General features: G+C 38.3%; 1 protein-coding gene across 2 annotated transcripts in view; it reads left to right on the forward strand.

Annotated features, from left to right (window-relative positions):
• Positions 1–25,323, forward strand: part of WDR76 (WD repeat domain 76) — a 65,547-nt gene that overhangs the window by 31,930 nt on the left and 8,294 nt on the right. For both annotated transcript variants that reach the window (XM_059372708.1, XM_059372707.1), the window contains 2 exons: positions 9,820–9,978; positions 16,489–16,706. In XM_059372708.1, coding sequence (XP_059228691.1) covers positions 9,820–9,978; positions 16,489–16,706 — 377 coding nt within the window. The remainder of the gene's footprint in view (positions 1–9,819; positions 9,979–16,488; positions 16,707–25,323) is intronic.

Genomic DNA, 25,323 nt, shown 5'->3' on the forward strand with positions numbered 1-25,323 from the left:
ATCATGACCTGAGCCGAAGGCAGCGGCTTAACCCACTGAGCTACCCAGGCACCCTCCAGTTGTCATTTTTAAAAAAGATTTATTTAGGGGCGCCTGGGTGGCTCAGTGGGTAAAACCGCTGCCTTCGGCTCGGGTCATAATCTCAGGGTCCTGGGATCGAGTCCCGCATCGGGCTCTCTGCTCAGCGGGGAGCTTGCTTCCTCCTCTCTCTCTCTCTGCCTGTATACCTGCTTTGTTATCTCTCTCTGTCAAATAAATAAATAAAATCTTTTAAAAAATATTTATTAAAAAGATTTATTTATTTATTTGTCAGAGAGAGAGAGCGCACAAGCTTGGGTGAACAGCAGGCAGAGGGAGAAGCAGGCTCCCTCCTGAGCAAGGAGCCCAATACAGGACTCAATCCCAGGACCCTGGGATCATTACCTGAGCCAAAGAGAGACACTTAAGCAACTGAGCCACCCAGGCATCCCCCAGTTGTTGAGAAGATTATCCTTTCCCCTATTGAACTGCCTTGACACACTCCCTCAGTTTTTCCTCTTAACTTTCTGTCAGGTTCCTAGTGTCACCTAGAATCAAAAGTTGTTATCCTTTACTGAGTCACCCATTTTCCCATTCATTTCTTTGTTCATTCCACATTTATTATTTTGTGTTTAGTAATATTCTCATGATTTCCCAGCTATTAAACATTTGTGAGCAAAAGACTGTCTCTGCCCTCTTAGCGTTTAGAATTTAGTGGCCAAAACAGCATTAATGAAATAATGGCCAAATATGTAATTACATATTTGATAAGTGGAGTGAATTATATACTGTGATTAATGGCCTGAAGGAAAAGTACTGTAAATGAAAACATATGACAGGGGGCTGACCTAATTTAGAGGTTTAGGGCAAGCTTCCTTGAGGAACTGAGATGAGATTTGAAAGCTAAGGTGTAGACCAAGTAAAGAAAGGGGAAAGGGTATTTCAGGCCGGTGGGGGGGAGCATGTCAAGGACCTTACTAGAAAGGGGAAAGCCTACCTGATACAATTAAGGACCTGAAAGAATGTTTGTGTGGCTAGAGTATAGACAGCAAAGGAATGAACAAGAGGGATTATGTTGGGCCAAGGCCCCATCTCCTTTTTTAGAATTACCATACTGGGTTTTTTTTTTTTTTTAAAGATTTTTTGTTTATTTATTTGACACAGAGACACAGCGAGAGGGGGAACACAAGCAGTGGGAAGTGGGAGAAGGAGAAGCAGACCTCCTGCCGAGCAGGGAGCCCAGTGTGGCGCTCGGTCCCAGGACCCTGAGATCATGACCCGCTCATAACAAACTGGTCTTGGATTCAATTAGATTTAAAGTAGTAAGAAGTACTCTTTTTTTCCCCTAGGATTTTATTTTATCTATCTATCTATTTATTTATTTATTTATTAATAAATAAATAAATTTATTTATTTTAATTCCAGTATAGTTAACAGTGTTGGATGAGTTTCAGGTATACAAAGAGTGATTCAGCAATTCAACACGTGACTCAGTGCTCATAATGATAAATGGACTCTTAATTCCCTTGGCCTGTGTTACCCATCCTCCCTCCCACCCTCCCTCTGGTAACCATCGGTTTGTTCTCTATAGTTATGAGTTTGTTCTCTTGGTTTGCCTTTTTTCTTTCTCTGCTTTGTTTCTTAACCTAGGATTTTATTTTTAAGTAATCTTCATATCTAATGTGGTACTTGAATTCACAACCCTAAGACCACGAGTTGCATGCTCCACTGACTGAACCAGGTGCCTCTAGAAGCTCTGTTAACCTGGTATATTATTATTATTATTATTATTTTTAAAGATTTTATTTATTTATTCGACAGAGATGACAAGAGAGACAGGCAGAGAGGTGGGGGAAGCAGGCTCTCTAGCAGAGAGCCTGGTGCAGGGCTCGATCCCAGAACCCTGGGATAATGACCTGAGCCGAAGGCAGAGGCTTTAACCCACTTAGCCACCCAGTCACCCAGCTGAAGGCAGAGGCTTTAACCCACTGAGCCACCCAGAATCAGGTATATTCTAATTGAAATGGACAATTGGAATTTTCCATAGAATGAGCAAAAGGCAGTCAAATCAGTAAGTAAAGCAAAACAAAACACCAAAAAACTCTTAGAGCAATAATGCAGTGTACTTCTTTAGCTCAGCTGGAGGGTGGGGAGGCCACAGCATGGTTTAGCTTCTACCTTGTCCTACAGCCGAAATCCATATTGGTGAATTGACCGAATCCTGAGGATTTTCACCTTTGTCTCAAAACTTGAAGAGAGGTACATTGAGTAGATTTTTAGATTTTTCCTGTTTCGAGTGAGGAATAGGGAAATGGCTGCTGAGGGGAAAAGGGGGAAAACAGGGGAAGTGGGAAAAGTGAACAGTAGGACTAAATTCTCTAGAGGGAAATTTTCTTGGTCTTTTGGAGTGGTTAAGCCACCTCCTTCCCCACAAACCAGCCAAGTAGATGGTATAAATCCTGATACAAAATAATGAATAGAATCTCGTAGTCTAGGAACTCCAACAAATACTGCTTGCTATTTCAGCTGAAACCCACCTATCTACTTCCCTCCTCCTGCTCCTTGGCTACAGAAAAGCTTATCTTTTTCTGAGGAAAAAAATGAACTGATGTCAGATACTGGGAGGAAGAGTCAACATATATCAGAGCATCTAACATGGACAGAGCAATTCAAGCATAATGGAAATTAGAAGAAACAATTAGCAACTAGACAAACACTGTTGCACTTCATATTGAAGATGTGGCTTTTATGTGGGTATAGGATTGCCCCAAGGAAGACATACCTGTAGACTAATACGATTTAAGAAAAATTAGTCCTCATATAACAGAAGAAGGTCCTTAAATGTATCAGGTAGGCTTTCCCATGCCTAGTAAGGTCCTTGACATGCTCTTTCCCTGGCCTGAAGAACCTGGCATGCAAAGGCAGGCCTAGAAGAGGAACATAACCCAAGGAAAGAAAGGAAATTATTTTCAGTTCCGGACTGTAGAACTCTTCTGTTCAGTATAGTAGCTACTGGTTCTAAGAGACTGTTGACATTCATGGGGCGCCTAGGCGGCTCAGTCAGTCATGATCTCGGGGTCCTGGGATCAAGCCCTGCATCAGGCTTCCTGCACAGTGGGGTGTCTGCTTGTCTCTCTCCCTCTGCCTCTCCCCTACCTGCTCATGTGCCCCCCAATCTCTCAAATAAATAAATACATAAATAAAATTTTTTGGAAAAAAAAGATTTAAATTAAAGAAAATTTAGTTCTTCAGTTGCACAAGGCACTTTTTAAGTGCATATAGTCACATGAAGCCCGTGGATATTACATTGATAGTGCATACATACAACATTTTTCTTATCTCAGAAAGTTTTTTTGGACAGTGCTGCTGTGGAGCAAGTTAATAACAACATTATTTGTAAAATAACACTCAAAGATAAGGTTATAAAACAAGAATGAGATGGAAAAGGAGATTGCAGAACTAACGAAAACAAATTGAACATCAGTGAAACTAATAAACAAAAGCAAGGAACAGAATAGACATTGCTGAAAACTAAGTTATAGACATTAAAGACTTGAGGTAATCTCAAACACAGACAGCCCAGTAAGTTAAGGGAAGACAGTCAAAGATGACCCAACAGTGGAACAGAAAATATATTCAAAGACCATTCTTCTGGAAAGAGAATGGAATGGCAGATTGAATATGTATACCATGGTCTAGGAAATCTTGGAACTTAGAGGATAAAGAATTCTTTAGGCAGAGAAAATAAATTGTATTCAAGGGAGGGAATCAGGCTTTTCTGTTTTCTACAACAGTATTTCATGTAATGTCTCTGAAGTTCCGAGGGAAGTAAGTGTGGCCCACTATTTTGTACAAGTTACATCTCTAATTAAAGGCAGCTCATAGGTATTCTCAAATGTGAAAAAACTCAAGAAATTCAAGACATGTGAGCTCATGTGGGAAAAAAAACTGCTTGAGAGCAAATCTCAGCCAGTTAAGAGTAAATCAGAATTAAGAGTTATGGAATGAGAAGCTTGACAAAAGAATTGGTGATGGGCATTGAATCCCTTCCAGTGCAGGACTCATAATATAGCTACATGAACAATGTTTATGGAACTGGATGGGAATGTTATCAACCTGGACAAAACAAAAATAATAATTGACAAAATATAGAGATGGAGATAAGGTAGGTTGGTAAAGGGTCATATGCTGTCATTCAATAGAAAATGTCTAAAATTGAGACATAGTTAAAAAATAAGCATTATGACTACAGCTCATTTTGTTTTATACTTTTTCCTTTTTAGGGGCTATTGCTTGATAAAGTTACAAATACAGTTGACCTGTAACATGGTTTAAACTTGGTGGGCCTACTTATACATGGATTTTTTTTTTTTTTAATAAATATATAGGAAAATTTTTTGGAGATTTGTAACAATTTGAAAAAACTTGTAGATGAACCATGTAGTTTAGAAATACTGAAAAAATAAAGAAAAAGTTAGGTGTGTCATGAATGCATAAAATCATGTAGAGACTAGTATATTTTTCATTTACCACCATAAAATATATGCAAATCTATTTTATAAAAAGTAAACATTTTTCAAATCTTCCAACAAACACAGATTCTATGTGGCACCATCACAGTTAAGAGAAATGTTATAAATATAAAGATACTGTATTAAATCTTAACTGCATAAAACTAATAGTTATAGTACTATAGAAATCTCTTAGCTCTTCTTTTGTTACCGTGGTGAGCCTAATTATGGCAAGTATCTCCTTGAAACACCAGTCATCTCTGTGGGAATGGTTTATCTCCAGTAAACTGTGTATCACAGAAAAAGTGATCTCTCAGGGTTCGTGCTCAGTGCAATACCGTACACCTTGAATAACACCGTAGAACTCATATGGTGCCACTAGTGATGCCAGAAAGTGCTTCCAAGAAACAGAAAATTCAGGACAGTACAGAAAAGAGTTGGAATTGCTTGATAAATACTATAAATTGAGGTCTGTAGTAGCAGTTGCCTGGCATTTCAGGATAAATGAATCTAGCAGAAGAACTATTGTAAAAAAAAAAAATTGTCCCTCTCCTTTGATCCTTGAAAAAAAAAATTGTAAAATCGTTGCTACAGCTTCTCTAGCAGATGTGGAAAGCCTTGTACTTTTTGCAAAATACCTTTTTATTTCATTTTGAAGATGTGGCTTTTATGTGGGTATAGGATTGCCCCAAGGAAGACATACCTGTAGACTAATACGATTTAAGAAAAATTAGTCATCATATGACAAAACAAATGGAAGGTGAAAGATCTGAAGCTGGGGAATTTAATGCTGGCAAAGGATGGTTTGATAATTTTTAGAAGTTTGGTTTAAAAATATGTCAGGATAGCAAGCAGCTTCTGCTGACCCAAGAGTGCAGACAAGTTCTCAGACACCATTAAGAAAATTAGTGAGAAAGGATATCTGCCTGAGCAGGTTTCTAATTCAGAGGAAAGTGCATTGGGTAAAAAAAATGCCACAAAAGACATTTATTAGTAAGGAAGAGAGGTGAGCACCAGGTTTGAAGGCAGGAAGGAATAGGCTAACTCTTCTGCATAAATACAGTTGGGTTCATGATCAGGACTGCCCTCATCTATAAAGCTGCTAATCCCTGACCTCCAAGGGAAAAGATAAACACCAGCTGCCAGTCTTTTGGCTGTACAACAGGAAGTCCTAAACGAGCACTTTTCTGGATTGGATTCATCAGTGCTTTTTCTCTGACATCAGGAAGTACTTTGTCAGTAAGGGACTGCCTTTTAAATTTCTTCTGATACAGGACAATGTCCCTGGCTTCCCAGAACTCCATGAGTTCAACACCAAAGGCATGAAAATGTTGCTCCCAAATATGGTGAGCCTTTAGATCAGGGGATCATTAAGGATGTTTAAGGCTCATAACACATGGTGCTCTATAGAAAAGGTTGTCAAGGCCATGGAAGAGATGCCCTGTAGAGAAAACATGAAAGTCTGGAAAGAGAACACCATTGAAGATACCATTGTTGTTATAGAAAAAGCCAGGAAAGCAATCAAGCCTGAACAGAATAAATTCCTGCTAGAGAAAACTGTGTCCCGATGTTGTATATGACTTCACAGGATTTATAACAGAGACAAGGAAATCATGAAAGAGATTGTGGTTATGGCAAAAATGGTGGGGGTGAAGGGTTTCAGGATATGGATCTTGGAGGAATTCAAGGACCAAGAGATTCTCCACCAGAGGAATTTAGAGAAGAGTGCTTGGTGGAGATGGTACTTCTGAACCAGTGCCAGATGATGAAGCAGTGTTAGAAAACAAATTGACACTCTTAATCTCAGGAAACAAACTGAGGGCTGCTGAAGAGGGGTGGGGAGGGATAGGGTGGCTAGGTGATGGACATTGGGGAGGGTATGTGGTATAGTGAGTGCTGTGAATTGTAGAAGACTGATGATTCACAGACGTGTACCCCGAAACAAATAATACATTCTATGTTAAAAAAAAATTGACAATCTGGCATAAGCATTTTGAGTATTCAAGATAGCTACTTCTTTTATGACGTGGGCCCTTCTATTGTATGGACACTGTAAAGCAAATGGTGGAAGAAGAATAGGTACTGTATGTTTAGAAACATTTTTAGAGAAATGAAAAAAAAGACAAATTATGATGTACTTCATAAAGTTACACTCTGTGTGCCTCCCGCTCCTGCATCTTCATCTACCTTCTCCACCTTTTCTATTGCTGTCACCCCTGAGATAGCAACACTCAGCTCCTTCTCTTCTTCAGCCTACTCAGCATAAAGACAGCAAGGATGAAGACCTTTATGACGTCAATCCATTGATTTAGTAAATAGTCATCCTGTGGTACAGTTAACAAATTTATCTGTTGTATATGTGTCTGTCTTCATGTGAAAATCTAGTAACTGTACAGCAAGAAGTAAATGAGACATTTTTGTGTCATTATCATCCTCATTGCGTAAGTAGTCATTATGAAGAACATCATGTGCAAAACTTGTATGAAAGTGGATAGCCTATCCTTACATAGGCATAGGTGAGTAGTATTTAATACAAAATTAATAATGTGTTAGCTTTCTTACTGTTTTATAATTTTTCTTTCAAAGAATGATATTACCATACAGTATACCTTTCTTTCTTGTAATTAAAGATACTTTCTATCAGCCTATCAACATAGGCAAGTGGTTTTTTGTTTTTTTTTTAAAGATTTTATTAAAAAAGATTTTATTTATTTATTTGACAGAGAGAGATCACAAGTAGGCACAGAGGCAGGCAGAGAGAGAGAGAGAGGGGAGGAAGCAGGCTCCCCGCTGAGCAGAGAGCCCGATGCGGGACTCCATCCTAGGACCCTGAGATCATGACCTGAGCCGAAGGCAGTGGTTTAACCCACTGAGCTACCCAGGCGCCCCTAGTGGTTTATTTTTTTTAAAGTGTTTCCAGTACTGTGTTGTGACATGACTGTAATACCATACACCATCAAAATTTTATAAGGATTCATTCATTTGTGTATAGACTATGCTACTGTAAAGCTACTGTATTGATTACACTAGGCTATCATAAAGCAGTCGGATTGCCACTTTATTATCAATGCAGTAAATATGGATTTCACATTATGTTTGCTTTTTTTTTTTTTTAAGATTCTATTTATTTATTTGATAGAGACAGCGAGAGAAGGAACAGAAGCAGGGGGAGTGGGAGAGGGAGAGAAGCAACCTTACTGAGGAGGAGCCCCATGTGAGGCTTGATCCCAGGACTCCGGGGTCATGACCTGAGCCAAAGGCAGACACTTAACGGCTAAGCAACCCAGGCGCCCCTATGTTTTCATTTTTGATGTTTAGTGTTAGTAATACATACACTATTTGAAGTGTTTTGTATCATATAAGACAGTATTTTTTTTTTTAAGATTTTATTTATAAGAGAGAGAATGAGAGGGGAGGGGTCACAGGGAGAAGCAGACTCCCTGCTGAGTAGGGAGCCCGATGTGGGACTCGATCTGGGGACTCCAGGATCATAACTTAAGTCGAAGGCAGTTACTTAACCAACTGAGCCACCCAGGCGCCCCTAAGACAGTATTGAGAAGTACTGACAGATGATTCATCTTGTAAACAGATGACATAAACTTAGGGTATTGAAAAACAATGCAGTCCTGGAAATGTATTTTCTTTTCCTTATGGTTTTAATATTTTTTCTCTGGTTTTCTCTATTGCAGAAGTACAGTATATAATATGCATAACGTACAAAACGTGTTAATTGACTGTATATGTTATTATTAAGGATGTTGGTCAACAGTAGGGTATGAGCAGTTAAGTTTTTACGTAGTCAAAAGTTATACATGGTTCAACTGCATGGTGAGCTGGTGCGCCAAATCCCCATGTTGTACAAGGGTCAGCTGTACTCAAACTAAAGAAATTCATCTTGATTTTCTTTAATTATTTTGAAGTGTAGTTAATATTTAGTCCTATTAAAAATGGCATGTATAGCATGGTCTTTTTTTTTTTTAATTTGTCTGTCATTCTATCTGTGTAAGTACATACAAAGATATTTATAATAATAATAGTATTTTAGTGATAATTTAGTTAATTTTGGATTTGGAGTGCTTTTTAATAATTATCTTTCTACATTTCTGTATTTAAGTTTTTTGTAACAATGGAGCGTTTTTTGTTATTCTGAAAAATGCTATGCACAATTATGTGAAGATACTACAATGGTTAACTCTGGGTAGGAGGAGTGAATATGATTATAATTTTTTCCCTTCCTTTCCTTTAAAAAAATTGTTTTGTTTAAATTTAAAATGAAAGATGCTCAAGTATTTCAGCTCAAGTGTTTCAGAGCAGATTAAGCCAGATTTGGAAATGATAGTTTTCTTTCATAATATGACATATGCCATAAGAATATAGCTTAGGGGCACCTGGGTGGCTTAGTGGGTTAAAGTCTCTGCCTTCGGCTCAGGTCATGATCCCAGGGTCCTGGGATTGAGCCCCGCATCGGGCTCTCTGCTCAGCGGAGAGCCTGCTTCCCCCTCTCTCTCTGCCTGCCTCTCTGCCTACTTGTGTTCTCTGTCTGTCAAATAAATAAATAAATAAAATCTTAAAAAAAAAAAAAAAAGAATATAGCTTATCCAGATCTGAGAAGTGATGATTTAGGAATTGGTAATCTAGTTGTGGAAAGGATAATCCCTAGAAGTAGTAAGAATATTAATGTGGAATTGAAACATACGCATTTTCAGTTGCAATGGTGTATTTAGGGGATAGAACATGGGGCTTGAACTCATGACCCTGAGATGAAAACGGAGCTAAAATCAAGCGTCAGAAGCCCCAGAGATAAAATATTTTTAAAATTATCCCTTGTGTCAGGACCAAATACCTTATGAAAATTGTGCTTAGGATGATTTATAGAAGCATGTTGAGGAAGCAAAGTAGTAATGGTATTATTTATTTTTTTTTCCAGTATTTTTAGTATTAGGGAATTATGCTGTATGTGAAATAAAGAGTAGATTTCTCATTTCCTGATGATTTCATGAACTAAAGTCATAGTAAACTAATTATTTTCCTTCTGCATTATGAAAAAACTAGTTTGCTAGTTTCAAAAAGCTGAAAACAAATGTGACAGTATTGTTGGATTGAAAATTAGAAAAAAGTAATTTAGTGATGATAGAAAGTTTTTAGTTCTGACTTTCTGAATGAGGGGGTGAGTATAATTACAGACTAAGGAAAGATTGAATGTAATACAGACATAAACAGTTTAATGACAGAAAGTGTTACTACTTTTCACTAGTTTTTGTCTCTCTCCCTGCCCCCAACTCTCTTACAGACTCACCAATCTAAAGAAGATGGAGTTTATGTTTTCCAGCCCCACACTCAGCCAGTTAGCTGTCTTTACTTCTCACCCGCCAATCCGGCTCACATACTGTCACTGAGCTATGATGGCACATTACGCTGTGGAGATTTTTCAAGGGCTGTTTTTGAAGAGGTAAATGTTAGTATATTTACATACTGATTTGAGGTGATAGTCTGGATTCTTTATGAAATGCCACATGAATGATTATCATACCAATCAGAATGGGTGAAGTGGTATAGAATAGGAACTTTAGAATTACACTAAGTTTGAATCACACCATCTGTTACTACTTGTGTGACTTTGGAAGTTATTTAACCTCTTTGTGCATCAATTTCCTTAGTTGTGAAATGGTATAGTAATAGTACCTACCTCATAGGGTTGTCATGAGGATTGAATGACTTAAGGCAGATAAAGTGGTCATAATGCAGCCAGACACATTAGTGTTTGCTCTTATTTTTTAATTTGTGTAAAAAGTTTTTATTGTGTATTACTCTCTTTTTATTGAAGTATAGTTGACACACAGTGTTTCATTAGTTTCAGGTGTACTACATAGTAATTCAACTCTGTACAATTTGCTGTGCTCACCGCCAAGTGTGGCTACCATCTGTCACCATGCAGTTGCTACTACTGCAATGCTATTGAATAAATTCCCTGTGCTGTACATTTTATCCTTTTTTATTCCCATATTCATTCCATTACTAGAAGCCTGTATCTGCCATTCCCCTTTACTCTTTTCGGCCATTCTTCCCCCACCCCTCTGAATCCCTCTGGCAACCAACAGTTTGTTCTATTTATGGTCTGTTTCTGCCATTTTTGGTTTTGTTCATTTGTTTTTTAGATTCCATATAAGTGCTATTTGTCTTTCTCTGTCTCACTTAACTTCACTTAGCAAAATGTCCTCTATGTCCATGTGTGTTGTTACAAATGGCAAGATCTCAATTCTTTTTTTTATGGCTGAGTAATATCGCATTGCATACATACACACACACACACACACATCCCAGCATCTTTATTCATTCATCCTCAGTGGACATGTGTAGTGAACAAAAGGGTATATATATATTTTTAAAAATTTTTTTATTTTTTATAAACATATATTTTTATCCCCAGGGGTACAGGTCTGTGAATCGGCAGGTTTACCACACTTCACAGCACTCACCTTAGCACATACCCTCCCCAATGTCCATAACCCCCTACTCCCCCTCTCCCCCCAGCAACCCTCAGTTCTTTTTGTGAGATTACAAGTCACTTATGGTTTGTCTCCCTCCCAAGGGTATATATATCTTTATGAGTTAGTGTTTTCATTTTCTTTGGGTAAATACTAGTAGAATTACTGGATTATATGGTTTTCCTATTTTTAGTTTTGAGGAACCTGCATACTGTTTCTGTGGTGGCTCTACTAATTTACATTCCTACCAACGGTGCACAGGCATTCCTTTATCTTCACATCTTTGCCAGTACTTGCTATTTCTTGTCTTTTTGATAGTAGTTATTCTAACAGGAATAATGTGAGATCACATTGTGATTTTGATTTGCATTTCCCTGATAATCAGTCATATTGAGCATCATTTCATGTGTCTGTTGGCTGTCTCCGTATCTTTGGAAAAATGTCTGTATCCTCTTAATTGAATTACTTGGAGGTTTTTTTGGTATTGAGTTAAGTTCTTTATATATTCATTCTCTATATATGTTCCAGATATATAAGGGATATTAATTCCTTATCAAATATATTATTTGCAAATATCTTATCCCATTTGGTAGGTTGCCTTTTTATTTTTATTTTTTTAATGGTTTCCTTTGCTGTACAAAAGCTGCTTATTTTGATGTAGTCTTAATAGTTTATTTTTGTGTTTGTTTCCCTTTCCTTAGGAGACATACCTAGAAAAATGTTGCTAAGTCTGGTGTCAAAGAGATTACTGCCTGTGCTTTCTTTTTTCTTTTTTTTTTTTTTTTTTTTTTTTTTTTTAAAGATTTTATTTATTTATTTGACAGAGAGAAATCACAAGTAGGCAGAGAGGCAGGCAGAGAGAGAGAGGGAAGCAGGCTCCCTGCTGAGCAGAGTGCCCGATGCGGGACTTGATCCCAGGACCCTGAGATCATGACCTGAGCCGAAGGCAGTGGCTTAACCCACTGAGCCACCCAGGCGCCCCTGCCTGTGCTTTCTTTTAGGAGTTGTATGGTTTCAGATTTCACATTTAGGTCTTTAATCCATTTTTAGTTTTTATTAATTAATTAATTTTAAAAAGTAAGCTCTACACCTAATGTAGGGCTTGAACTCGTGACACCAAAATTAGGAGTATCATACTTTACCAACGGAGATAGCTAAGCACCACCATTTGGGTTTATCTTTGTATATGGTGTCAGAAAGTGGTCCAGTTTCGTTTTTTTCATGTAGCTATCCAGTTTTCCCAGCACCATTTATTGAAGAGACTGTCTTCCCCATTGTATATTTTTGCCTTCTTTGTCCTAGATTAATTGACCATATAAGCATGTGTTTATTTCTGGGTTCTCTGTTCTGCTCCACTGATCTGTTGTCCCAATACTGTACTGTTTTGATCACTACAACTTTGTAATGTATCTTTAAATCTGAGATTGTGATAACTCCCATCTTTGTTCTTTCTCAAGATTGCTTTGCTTATTTTGATGGTTTTATGGTTCCATACAGATTTTAGGATTATTAGTTCTAGCTCTGTGAAAAATGCTTTCGGTATGTTAATAGAGATTGCATTGAATCTTTAGATTGCTTTGCATAGTATAGACATTTTAATGGTATTGGTTCTTTCCATCTGTGATTATGGTGTATCTTTCCATTTGTTTGTGTCATCTCCAGTTTCTTTGATCATTTTATAGTTTTCAGAGTACAGGTCTTTTATGTCCTTGGTTAAATTTATTCCTAGCTATTTCTTTTGGTACAATTTTTTTTTTAAGATTTATTTATTTATTTGAGAATGAGAGAGAATGGAAGGTTAAGGATGGAGGGAAAGGGAGAGAAAGTCTCAAGCACGCTCTGCAGTGAGCACAGAGCCTGACATGGGGCTTGACCTCATGACCCTGAGATCATGACCTGAGCCAAAACCCAGAGGTGGACACTTAACCAACTGGGCCACCCAAGCAGGCACTCCTTTTTAGTGCAGTTGTAAATGGAATTGTTTCTTAGTTTCTCTTTCTGCTACTTTGTTATTATGGGTCGTATGGAAATGCAACATATTTCTTTATATTAATTTTGTATCCTGCAACTTTCCTGAGTTCATTTATTACTTGTGAAAGCTTTTTGGTGAAGTCCTCAGGGTTTTCTATGTGAAGTATTATGAGATCTGCAGATAGTGACAGTGTTAATGTTTTCCTTACCAATTTGGATGCTTTTTATTTCTTTTTTGTCTGTTGTGCTAGGACTTCTAGTACTATGTTGAATAAAACTGTTGAGATTATACATCTTTGCCTTGTTCCTGATTTTAGAGGAAAAACTCAATTTTTCATCATTGAGGGTGATGTTAGGTGTGTGTTTTTCTTTTTCTTTTTTTCTTTTTTAAAGATTTATTTGTTTGAGGGCTCCTTGGTGGCTCAGTTGGTTAAGCTTTTGCCTTCAGCTCAGGTTATTTTCCCAGGGTCCTGGGATTGAGTCCTGCTTCAGGCTCCCTGGTCCCTGCTCCACAGGGAGTCTACTTCTCCCACTGCCCTCCTCCCATTTGTTTTCTCAGTCTCTCTCTCTCTCAAATTAAAAAAAAAAAAAAGAAAAGAAAAGATTTATTTGAGAGGGAGTGCCTAAGTGAGCAGGGGGAGGGGCAGAGGCAAAAGGAGAGAGAGAATCCTGAAATAGACTCTGTGCTAACTCAGGACTCAATCCCAGGAACCTGAGTATTATCTGAGTCGAAATCAAGAGTCAGCCTCTCAACCAACTGTGCCACCCAGGCAGTATATAACTTTCCGGACATTTCATATAAATGGAGTCACACAATTTGTAGTCTTTTGTGACTGCATTCTTCTACATAACAATGTTTTCAGAGTTCATCCATGTTGTAGAATGTGTCATTACTTCATTCCTTTTTTATGGCTGAATAATATTTCACTGTATGGATATATCACATTTTGCTCACCCATTCATTTGTTGAACATTTTGGGTTGTTTCTATTCTTTTTTTTTTTTTTTTTTTTTTTTTTTAAAGATTTTATTTATTTATTTGACAGAGAGAGATGACAAGTAGATGGAGAGAGAGGCAGGCAGAGAGAGAGAGACGGAAGCAGGCTCCTTGCTGAGCAGAGAGCCCGATATGGGACTTGATCCCAGGACCCTGAGATCGTGACCTGAGCCGAAGGCAGCGGCTTAAACCACTGAGCCACCCAGGCGCCCGGGTTGTTTCTATTCTTAATATTGAAAATAATGTTGTGGACATTGATGTACAAGTTTTGTTTTGTTTTGTTTTTGCTTTTTTGTTTGATGTACAAGTTTTGTGTGAACATATTCTTTGATTTCGCTTGGGTATATACCTAGAAGTGGAATTGCTTGATCATATGATAACTCTGTGTTTAATATCTTGAGGAACTACCAAACTGTTTCCCAAAGTGGCTTCACCATTTACATACTGAACAAACATGAGTATTCCAATTTTTCCACATCCTTGTCAACACTTACTGTTGGTGACTGTAGCCATCCTAGTGAGTATGAAGTCTTATGTCATTATGGTTTTGACCCTCATTTCCCTAATGATTAGTGATGCTGAGTGTCTTTTCATCTGCTTATTGGCCATTTTTATTTCTTTAGAGAACTGTTGGTTTCTCTAAATGTTGGATTCTTTGTCTAAGTTTTAATTGGGTTATCTATCTTTTTAGTATTGAGTTCTTAGATTTCTCTACTTACATATTTAAAGTCAGATTTATTGAGATGCAAGTTCTATATAATAAAATTTGTCCTTTTAAGTGTGTGATTCTATGAGTTTTGCAAATTTTCTGTACCTGTGTAACTGCCATCACAATCAAGATATAGAAAATTTCCATCACCTGAAAAAATCACCTTGTGAACCCTTTATAGTCAGTCCCCTGCCTTTTCCCACACTCCTGACAACCACTGTTATGATTACTGTCCCTATAATTTTGTCTGCTCCAAAATGTCAAGTAATTGGAGTCATATGGATGAAACTTTTTATGTCTGGCTTGTCTCACCTAGCATTATGCTTCTAAGATTCATCCATGATGTTGCTTGTATAACTAATGTGCTCCTGATACTACTGATGGAACAGTTACTTTGTGTTAGGCATTAACCTGAGAGTGCTTTATATATATTGTTAAGCCTTGTAACACCCTATGAAATAAATAATGTTATCGCCATTTAACAGTTGAGAAAACTGAGGTAAAGAGGTTTATTGGCTTGCTCAGGGACATGAATGGCAGTGCTAGAATTTTCATGTGGGTCTCTCTGACTCCACTGCAATTAAACCCCTGCACTTAGCCATTTTGATACACTGACTAAATACTTAAGGTATCATTTGAGGGCTTTTTGGATGTACAGGGTTTGTGATGCCTTCGGTATATTAATTTGTTAGTCTCAGTTTATAATAGTATATATAACTTTTTATTAACTAAAAATCAGCAATAGTGATTCGTTGTTAAGAATTGTGGTTAGGTATGCTTCCAGAAAGTGCACATATACTTAGAAGCAAATAGAGGTGGATATTTTTTTCCTTTTCACTAATGGATTCATACCGTATCCATACTTTTTTGCAACTGGCTTTTTTCACTTGGTATTAGGGACAGATTGTAGTACAAATCGATCTCATCCTTTATAGCAGTGCGTGGTGTTTCAAAGTAGAGATGTACCATCATTTATTTAAACAGGTCTCTTTTGGTGGACGTTTAGGTTGCTTCTTAATGCAATTGGAGTCTTTTATATTTTTTAATACAATTATGGTTTAAAAAAAATTTTTTTTTTTTAGATTTTATTTATTTGACAGACAGAGATCACAAGTAGGCAGAGAGGCAGACACACACAGAGAGAGAGAGAGAGAGAAGAAAGCAGTCTCCCTGCCGAGCAGAGATCCCGATGCGGGGCTCAATCCCAAGACCCTGAGATCATGACCTGAGCCGAATGAAGGCAGAGGCCTCAACCCACTGAGCCACCCAGGTGTCCCTGCAATAGCAGTCTTGCAATGGACATCTTTATATATATTTAGATAAATTATTGTGCCAGAGGGTACAAACATTAAATATTTTGATAGGTGTACTCTGATTAGTTGTCAGAAACTTGTTATTTACTTATTTATACTTCTACCAAGAGTGAGTAAGTGATGAGCATTTGGCCATATGTTTTTGGACTTGGTTGGCAAAATTACTTGATATATTAAGGTATTTCAGCTGGGTAGAATTTACATTTAGTTCATTTCCTAGTAAGTGTTACAGAATAGATCTGCAACTGAGGTTTATTGGATTTAAGAGATGTGGCATGTAACCCTGACATGGTAGATGGGCCATTTGTTTATAGGTGAGTCTCACAGCTGATCTGTGCCTCAGTTTCCATTTCTGTAGAACGGGATGATAATTTTGCATTTTGCTTTCTGTGGGATGATGGGAGGATAAATGAAATTATTAGGTAAAGTATTTTTTAACCTTTTTACCAAAAAATTTATACGTTGGTGGTTATTTATATCCTTAGGTATATAGAGATGAAAGAAGTAGCTTTTCCTCTTTTGACTTCATGGGAGAAGATGCCTCCAATTTAATAGTAGGACATTGGAATGGAAATATATCACTGGTAGATAGAAGGACACCTGGAACTTCTTATGAGAAACTTATCAATTCTTCTTCGAGCAAAATAAGAACTGTTCATGTCCACCCAGTGCACAGACAGTATTTTATCACTGCAGGATTGAGGTATGTTCTTCATAAAGTTTTGTGATTTAATCTTTTGAAGTTAGAAATACTGTTCTGTTTATTTATTTTTTAAAGATTTATTCATTTGAGAGAGAGTGTATGTGAGTACAAACGGGAAGGTGTGGTGCAGAGAGAGAGAAGGAGAGAAAAAGAATCCTCATGCAGACTCCCTGCTAAGTGCAGAGCTGAATGTGGGACTTGATCTCAGGACCTTGAGATTATGACCTGAGCTAAAACCAAGAGTCGGGTGTTTAACCGACTGAACCACCCAGGTGTCCTGAGGGACTACTGTAGTTTGGATGTTAAAGATAACTGATTTTTCTGATACTCATATAGCTGAATAATTTTTCTTTCTACACCACTTGAAGTTTTATTGAATATGATTTTTTTAAAAGATTTTATTTATTTATATGACAGAGCATAAATAGAGGCAGGCAGAGAGAGAGGGGGAAGCAGGCTCCCCGTCGAGCAGAGAGCCCAATGCGGGACTCGATCCCAGGACCCTGAGATCATGACCTGAGCCGAAGGCAGAGGCTTAACCCACTGAGCCACCCAGGCACCCCTGAATATGATTTTTTTTTTTTTTTAGATTTTATTTATTTGTCATATTGAGGGAGAGAGAGCGAGCACAGGCAGACAGAATGGCAGGCAGAGGTAGAGGGAGAAGCAGGCTCCCTGCCCAGCAAGAAGCCCGATGTGGGACTCGATCCCAGGACGCTGGGATCATGACCTGAGCCGAAGGCAGCTGCTTAACCAACTGAGCCACCCAGGCGTCCCTGAATATGATTTTTTTTTTAAGGAGATTCTTTTGGAAATAAAAAAGATTCTTATGGATTTGGCATCATGTGAATTTACTTTTTTTTTTTTAACAGAGAAAAGTCTAATAAATCAACTTGTTTTATCTCAATAATACTTAATGGATACATTGTTTTCTACACTTAGAATCCAGAGGTTATTTTTTTTTTAAATTTTTTATTTTTTATTAACAAATAATGTATTATTAGCCCCAGGGGTACAGGTCTGTGAATCGTCAGGTTTACACACTTCACAGCACTCACCATAGCACATACCTTCCCCAATGTCCATAACCCATCCACCCTCTCCTCAGTTTGTTTTGTGAGAGTAAGAGTCTCTTATGATTTGTCTCCCTCCCAATCCCAGCTTGTTTCATTTTTTCCTTCCCTACCCCCTAAACCTCCCACTTTGCCTCTCAACTTCCTCTTATCAGGGAGATCATATGATAACTGTCTTTCTCTGATTGACTTACTTCACTCAGCATAATACCCTCTAGTTCCATCCACATCGTTGCAAATGGCAAGATTTCATTTCTTTTGATGCCTGCATACTACTCCATTGTATATATATACACCACATCTTCTTTATCCATTCATCTGTTGATGGACATCTAGGTTCTTTCCATAGTTTGGCTATTGTGGACATTGCTGCTACAAACATTCGGGTGCACGTGCCCCCTTCAGATCACTACATTTGTATCTTTAGGGTAAATACCCAGCAGTGCGATTGCTGGGTCGTAGGGTAGCTCTATTTTCAACTTGTTGAGGAATCTCCATGTTGTTTTCCAGAGTGGCTGTACCAGCTTGCATTTCCATAAAAAATATAGAAGGGTTCCCTTTCTCAGCATCCTCTCCAACGTCTGTTGTTTCCTGACTTGTTAATTTTAGCCATTCTGACTTGTGTGAGATGGTATCTCATTGTGGTTTTGATTTGTATTTCCCTGATGCCGAGTGATATGGAGGACTTTTTCATATGTCTCTTGGCCATCTGGATGTCTTCTTTGCAGAAATGTCTGTTCATGTCCTCTGCACATTTCTTGATTGGATTATTTGTTCTTCGGGTGTTGAGTTTGATAAGTTCTTTATAGATTTTGGATACTCGCACTTTATCTGATGTATCATTTGCAAATATCTTCTCCCATTCTGTCAGTTATTTTTTGGTTTTGTTGATTGTTTCCTTTGCTGTGCAAGAGCTTTTAATCTTGACGAAGTCCCAATAGTTCATTTTTGCCCTTGCTTCCGTTGCCTTTGGTGATGTTTCTAGGAAGAAGTTGCTGTGGCTGAGGTCAAAGAATTTGCTGCCTGTGTTTCCTGGGGGATTTTGATGGATTCCTGTTTCGCATTGAGGTCTTTCATCCATTTTGAGGCTATTTTTGTGCGTGGTGTAAGAAAATAGTCCAGTTTCATTTTTCTGCATGTGGTTGTCCAATTTTCCCAACACCATTTGTTGAAGAGACTGTCATTTTTCCGTTGGACATTCCTTCCTGTTTTGTCAGAGATTAGTTGACCATAGAGTTGAGGGTCCATTTCTGGGCTCTCTATTCTGTTCCATTCATCTGTGTGTCTGTTTTTCTGCCAGTACCATACAGTCTTGATGATAATAGCTTTATAATAGAGCTTGAAGTCTGGAATTGTGATGCCACCAACTTCGGCTTTTTTTTTCAGTGTTCCTCTGGCTATTTGGGATCTTTTCTGGTTCCATATAAATTTTAGGATTATTTGTTCCATTTCTTTGAAAAGTTGATGGTATTTTGTTAGGGATTACATTAAATGTGTAGATTGCTTTAGGTAGCATAGACATTTTGACAATGTTTGTTCTTCCAATCCATGAGCATGGAACGTTTTTTCATTTCTTTGTGTCTTCCTCAATTTCTTTCATGAGCACTTTTTAGTTTTCTGAGTACAGATTCTTTGCCTCTTTGGTTAGGTTTATTCCTAGGTGTCTTATGGTTTGGGGTGCAATTGTAAATGGGATCAACTCCTTAATTTCTCTTTCTTCTGTCTTGCTATTGGTGTATAGAAATGCAACTGATTTCTGTGCATTGATTTTATATCCTGACACTTTTCTGAATTCCTGTATAAGTTCTAGCAGTTTTGGAGTGGAGTCTTTGGGGTTTTCCACATAAAGTGTCATATCATCTGCAAAGAGTGAGAGTTTGACTTCTTCTTTGCATATTCAGATGCCTTTTATTCTTTTTGTTGTCTGACTCCTGAGGCTAGGACTTCTCATACTATGTTGAATAGCAGTGGTGATAATGGGCATCCCTGCTGTGTTCCTGAGCTAGCAGAAAAGCTCTCAATTTTTTTCCATTGAGCATGATATTTGTGGTGGGTTTTTCATAGATGGCTTTGATGATATTGAGGTATGTACCCTCTGTCCCTACACTTTGAAGAGTTTTGATCAAGAAAGGATGCTGTACTTTGTCAAATGCTTTTTCAGCATCTATTCAGAGTCATATGATTCTTGTTCTTGTATTGTATCACATTGATTGATTTGCAGATGTTGAACCAACCTTGCAGCCCTGGAATAAATCCCACTTGGTCGTGGTGAATATTTTTAATGTACCGTTGGATCCTATTGGCTAGTATTTTGGTGAGAATTTTCACATCTGTGTTCATCAAGGATATTGGTCTGTAATTCTCCTTTTTGATGGGGTCTTTGTCTGGTTTTGGGATCAAGGTAATGCTGGTCTCATAAAATAAGTGAGGAAGTTTTCCTTCCATTTCTTTTTTGGGAACAGTTTCAGGAAAATAGGAATTAATTCTTCTTTAAGTGCTTGGTAGAATTCCCCTGGGAAGCCATCTAGCCCTGGGCTCTTGTTTGTTGGGAGATTTTTGATGACTGCTTCAATCTCCTTACTGGTTATGGGTCTGTTCAGGTTTTCTTTTTCTTCCTGGTTCAGTTGTGGTAGTTTATATGTCTCTAGGAATGCATCCATTTCTTCCAGATTGTCAAATTTGCTGGCGTATAGTTGGTCATTATGTGTTCTTGTAATTGTTTGTATTTCTTTGGTGTTGGTTGTGATCTCTCCTCTTTCATTCATGATTTTATTTATTTGGGTCCTTTCTTGTTTTTGATAAGTCTGGCCAGGGGTTTATCAATCTTATTAATTCTTTCAAAGAACCAGGTCTTAGTTTCGTTGATTTGTTCTATTGTTTTTTTTTGGTTTCTGTTTCATTGATTTCTGCTCTGATCTTTATGATTTCTCTTCTCCTGCTGGGTTTAGGCTTTCCTTGTTCTTTCTCCAGCTCCTTTAGGTGTAGGGTTAGGTTGTGTATTTGAGACCTTTCTTGTTTCTTGTGAAAGTGTTTTTTTTTTTTTAAAGATTTTATTTATTTATCAGGGAGAGAGAGGGGGAGAGAGCGAGCACAGGCAGACAGAATGGCAGGCAGAGGCAGAGGGAGAAGCAGGCTCCCTGCTGAGCAAGGAGCCCGATGTGGGGCTCGATCCCAGGACACTGGGATCATGACCTGAGCCTAAGGCAGCTGCTTAACCAACCGAGCCACCCAGGCCTCCCTCTTGAGAAAGTTTTGTATCACTATATATTTTCTCCTCAGGACTGCCTTTGCTGTGTCCCATAGATTTTGAACAGTTCTGTGTCCATGAATTTTTTCAATTCTTCTTTAATTTCCTGATTGACCCATTCATTCTTTAGTAGGATGCACTTTAGCCTCTATGTATTTGGGTTCTTTCCAAATTTCCTCTTGTGATTGAGTTCTAGCTTCAGAGCATTCTGGTCTGAAAATATGCAGAGAATTATCCCAGTCTTTTGGTACTGATTGAGATTCGATTTGTGACCCAGGATGTGATCTATTCTGGAGAATGTTCCATGTGCACTAGAGAAGAATATGTATTCTGTTGCTTTGTGATGGAATGTTCTGAATATATCTGTGACGTCCATCTGGTCCAGTGTGTCATTTAAGGCCTTTATTTCCTTGTTGATCTTTTGCTTGGATGATCTGTCCATTTCAGTGAGGGGAGTGTTAAAGTCCCCTACTATTATTATATTACTGTTGATGTGTTTCTTTGATTTTGTTATTAATTGGTTTATATAGTTGGCTGTTCTCACATTAGGGGCATAGATATTTAAAATTGTTAGGTCTTCTTATTGGACAGACCCTTTCAGTATGATATAGTGTCCTTCCTCATCTCTTATTATAGTCTTTGGCTTAAAATCTGATACATGGATTATCACCCCAGCTTTCTTTTGATGTCCATTAGCATGGTGAGTTGTTTTCCACTCCCTCACTGTAAATCTGGAGGCGTCTTTGGGTCTAAAATGAGTTTCTTGTAGATAGCATATTGATGGGTTTTGTTTTTTTATCCATTCTGATACCCTGTCTTTTGATTGGGGCATTTAGCCCATTTACATTCAGGGTAACTCATGAGAGATATGAATTTAGTGCCATTGTATTGCCTGTAAGGTGACTGTTACTGATTACTGTCCCTGTTCCTTTCTGGTCTACTACTTTTAGGCTCTCTCTTTGCTTAGAGGACCCCTTTCAGTACTTCTTGTGGAGCTGGTTTGGTGTTTACAAATTCCTTTAGTTTTTGTTTGTCCTGGAAGCTTTTTATCTCTCCTTCTATTTTCAGTGATAGCCTAGCTGGATATAGTATTCTTGGCTGCATGTTTTTCTCATTTAGTGCTCTGAGTATATCGTGCCAGTTCTTTCTGGCCTGCCAGGTCTCTGTGATAAGACTGCTGTCAATCTAATATTTTTACCACTGTATGTTACAGAGTTCTTGTCCTTGGGTTGCTTTCAGGATTTTCTGTTTGTCACTAGGACAAGTTTTAGTATTAGATGATGGGGTATGGACCTATACTTACAGATTTTGAGGGGGATTCTCTGCACTTCCTGGATTTTTATGTTTGTTTCCTTTGCCATATTAGGGAAATTCTCTACAATAATTCACTCCAATATACTTTCTGCCCCCTCTCTTTCTTTTTCTTCTGGAATCCCAATTATTCTAATATTGTTTCATCTTATGGTATCACTTATCTCTTGAATTTTCCCCTGTGGCCCAGTAGTTGTTTGTCTCTTTTTGGCTCAGCTTCTTTATTCTCCATCATTTGGTCTTCTATATCACTAATTCTCCCTTCTGCCTCATTTATCTTAGCAGTAAGAGCCTCCATTTTTTATTGCAACTCATTAATAGCTTTTTAAATTTCAGCTTGATTAGATTTGAGTTCTTTTATTACTCCAGACAGGTTTCTCTATATCTTCCATGCCTTTTTTGAGCCCAGCTAGCACCTTGAAATTGTCATTCTTTTTTTTTTTTTTTTAAGATTTTATTTATTTATTTGACAGATAGAGATCACAAGTAGGCAGAGAGGCAGGCAGAGAGAGAGGAGGAAGCAGGCTCCCTACTGGAGCAGAAAGCCTGATGTGGGGCTCGATCCCAGGACTCTGGGATCATGACCTGAGCTGATGGCAGAGGCTTTAACCCACTGAGCCACCCAGGCAACCCTGAAATTGTCATTCTTAACTCTAGATATGACATATTACCAATGTCCGTATTTATTAGATCCCTAGGCTTCGGTACTGCCTCTTGTTTTTTGTTTTTTGTTTTTTTTGTGGTGAGTTTTTCCACCTTGTAATTTTATCCAGATAAGAATATATGAACGAGAGAATAAAATACTGGAAGGGTGGCAAAGACCTCTGAAAAATTTGCGTTACCCAAATCAGAAGAGACACCAAATTGTGGGGAGAAGAAAGGGGGTAAAAAGTTCAAAAAAAAAATTAAAAAAAGAAAAGAGAAAAAAGAAAATATATATATTAGACTGATGAATAGAACAGAATCACCCACTTGATTTGGGAAGTATTATGATCTCTTAGAAGAAACTACCCTCCAAAATTTTAAAGAAAGAAAGAGGAACACACACACACACACACACACACACACAAATAAGGATAAACATGATGAAGGGATGGAATATGACTGTAAAGATGAAAATTTAAAAAAAAATTCCAAGAATGGAATTGATAAGATAAGTTGGTGGGAAAAGAAAGAAAAAGAAAGTGGGGAGAATTTGCTCAGGCTGGAGACTAGAACAAACTCTGCTAGATTTAGGAGTTGTATTAGAAGTTGTATCCCAAAATTTTTTTTAGAAGAAAAAACTGTATGTGTATACAAAAATTAAAGGTAGATACAGTGAAGGATAAAATATGCCTTTAATAATGAAGGTTCAAAAAGATTTTTTTTAAGAAAGGTATTGTTAAGAGAAACTTGTTAAAAAAACATTAGAAGAGGAAAGAGTAAAAGTTAAAAAAAATTAGAATAAACAAAAAATAAAATTAAAAATAATTTAACTCTGCAAGACTAAAGAATCATGGGGAAAAAGCCATGAATTCCGTGCTTTGCTTTCCTCTTCTCTGGAATTCCACTGTTCTCATTGATCAGTGAGCTTGGTCTTGGCTGGATGTTCTTGCTGATCTTCTGAGGGAGGGGCCTGTTGTGATTCTCAAGTGTCTTTGCCTGAGGTAGAATTGCTCTGCCTTGTCAGGGGCCGGGCTAAGTAATCTGCCTGGGTTTTCTCTTGGGAGCTTTTGGTCTCTGAACACTTTCTGTAGAGCTTTGGAGGACAGGAATGAAAATGGCGGCCTCCCAATCTCCGGCCCTGAGGAGCTGAGATCCCGGGGCCCCACTCCTCAGTGAGCCCTTGGAGAAAAGCACTCAATCGCTCCCATCTCCCTGGTCTCTGGCTGCTCTTTGAGCACACCCAGCCTGTTATCAAGCGTTTCTGTCTCTGGCATACCAGGCCCATTGGAGTCTCTAAACCCAGCAGATCCCTGCTGTTCTTCCAGGAGGGTCTCCCCAGATCTGCCACTTGTGGGTTCCCTGCTCAAAGAGCAGTGGTCTGACTGTGTCAGAGATCACAGTTTAAGGTAACCCTGAGTTGAGAGCTCACTCCTCTGCTCCATCTCTGTAGCTGGTTTTCCCCCTCTGATACCTGCGAGCTCTGCAACACTCAGGCACCCCTGATCCTTCTGTGACCCCGTGGGACCTGAGACCACACTATCCCTGCAAGGGCTCCATCCCCGCTTAGCCTCTGGAGCGATGTCCCTCAGTAGAACAGACTCTAAAAGTTCTGATTTTGTGCTCCATTGTTCCACTGCTTGCTGGGAGCCGGGCCCTCCCACCGTGGCCTATCTTCCCATTGCTTCCGATTCACTTCTCCACAGGTCCTGCCTTTCAGAAAGTAGTTGATTTTTCTGTTTATAGAATTGCTGTTCTTCTTCTCTTCAATCTTCTGTTGGATTTGTAGGTGTTTGGAATGGTTTGATAACTATCCAGCTGATCTCCTGTTACCTGATGTTGTCTTAGCCTGCTACTCCTCCGCTATCTTGACTCCTCCCCCACTTTTTTTTTCTTAAAGATTATTTATTTATTTGAAATAAAGAGAACATGAGCAGAGGGGTGGGGCAGAGAGAAGGAGAAGCAGACTCTCCATTAAACAGGGAGCCCAGTGTGTGGCTTGATCCCAGGAACCCCAAGATCATGACCTGACGCTTAACTGACTGAGCCACCCCAGCGCCCACATATGCATTTACTTCTAGTGTTTGGAGAAGAAAACTTGTTAAAAAAAAAAGAAGTTATATGTGACCTCTAACTTGGTCTGTGTTTATTTTTTTCTCAGAGAGATTGGAAAACTAACTAGAATCTTCTCTATATATCCACTGGCTTCATATATATTCTGTAGTTATGGCATTTTTCTAATATTTTATTTTTTATCTATACAGTGTTTGTAAAATTATTCCAGATCAGAATGTTCCTCAGTGTATTGAGTATTTGAGTGTCTGTGTTCAGTGCTGTTTGAGAG

Source organism: Mustela nigripes, chromosome 13 (genome assembly GCF_022355385.1).
Source record: "Mustela nigripes isolate SB6536 chromosome 13, MUSNIG.SB6536, whole genome shotgun sequence".
Taxonomy (NCBI): domain Eukaryota; kingdom Metazoa; phylum Chordata; class Mammalia; order Carnivora; family Mustelidae; genus Mustela; species Mustela nigripes.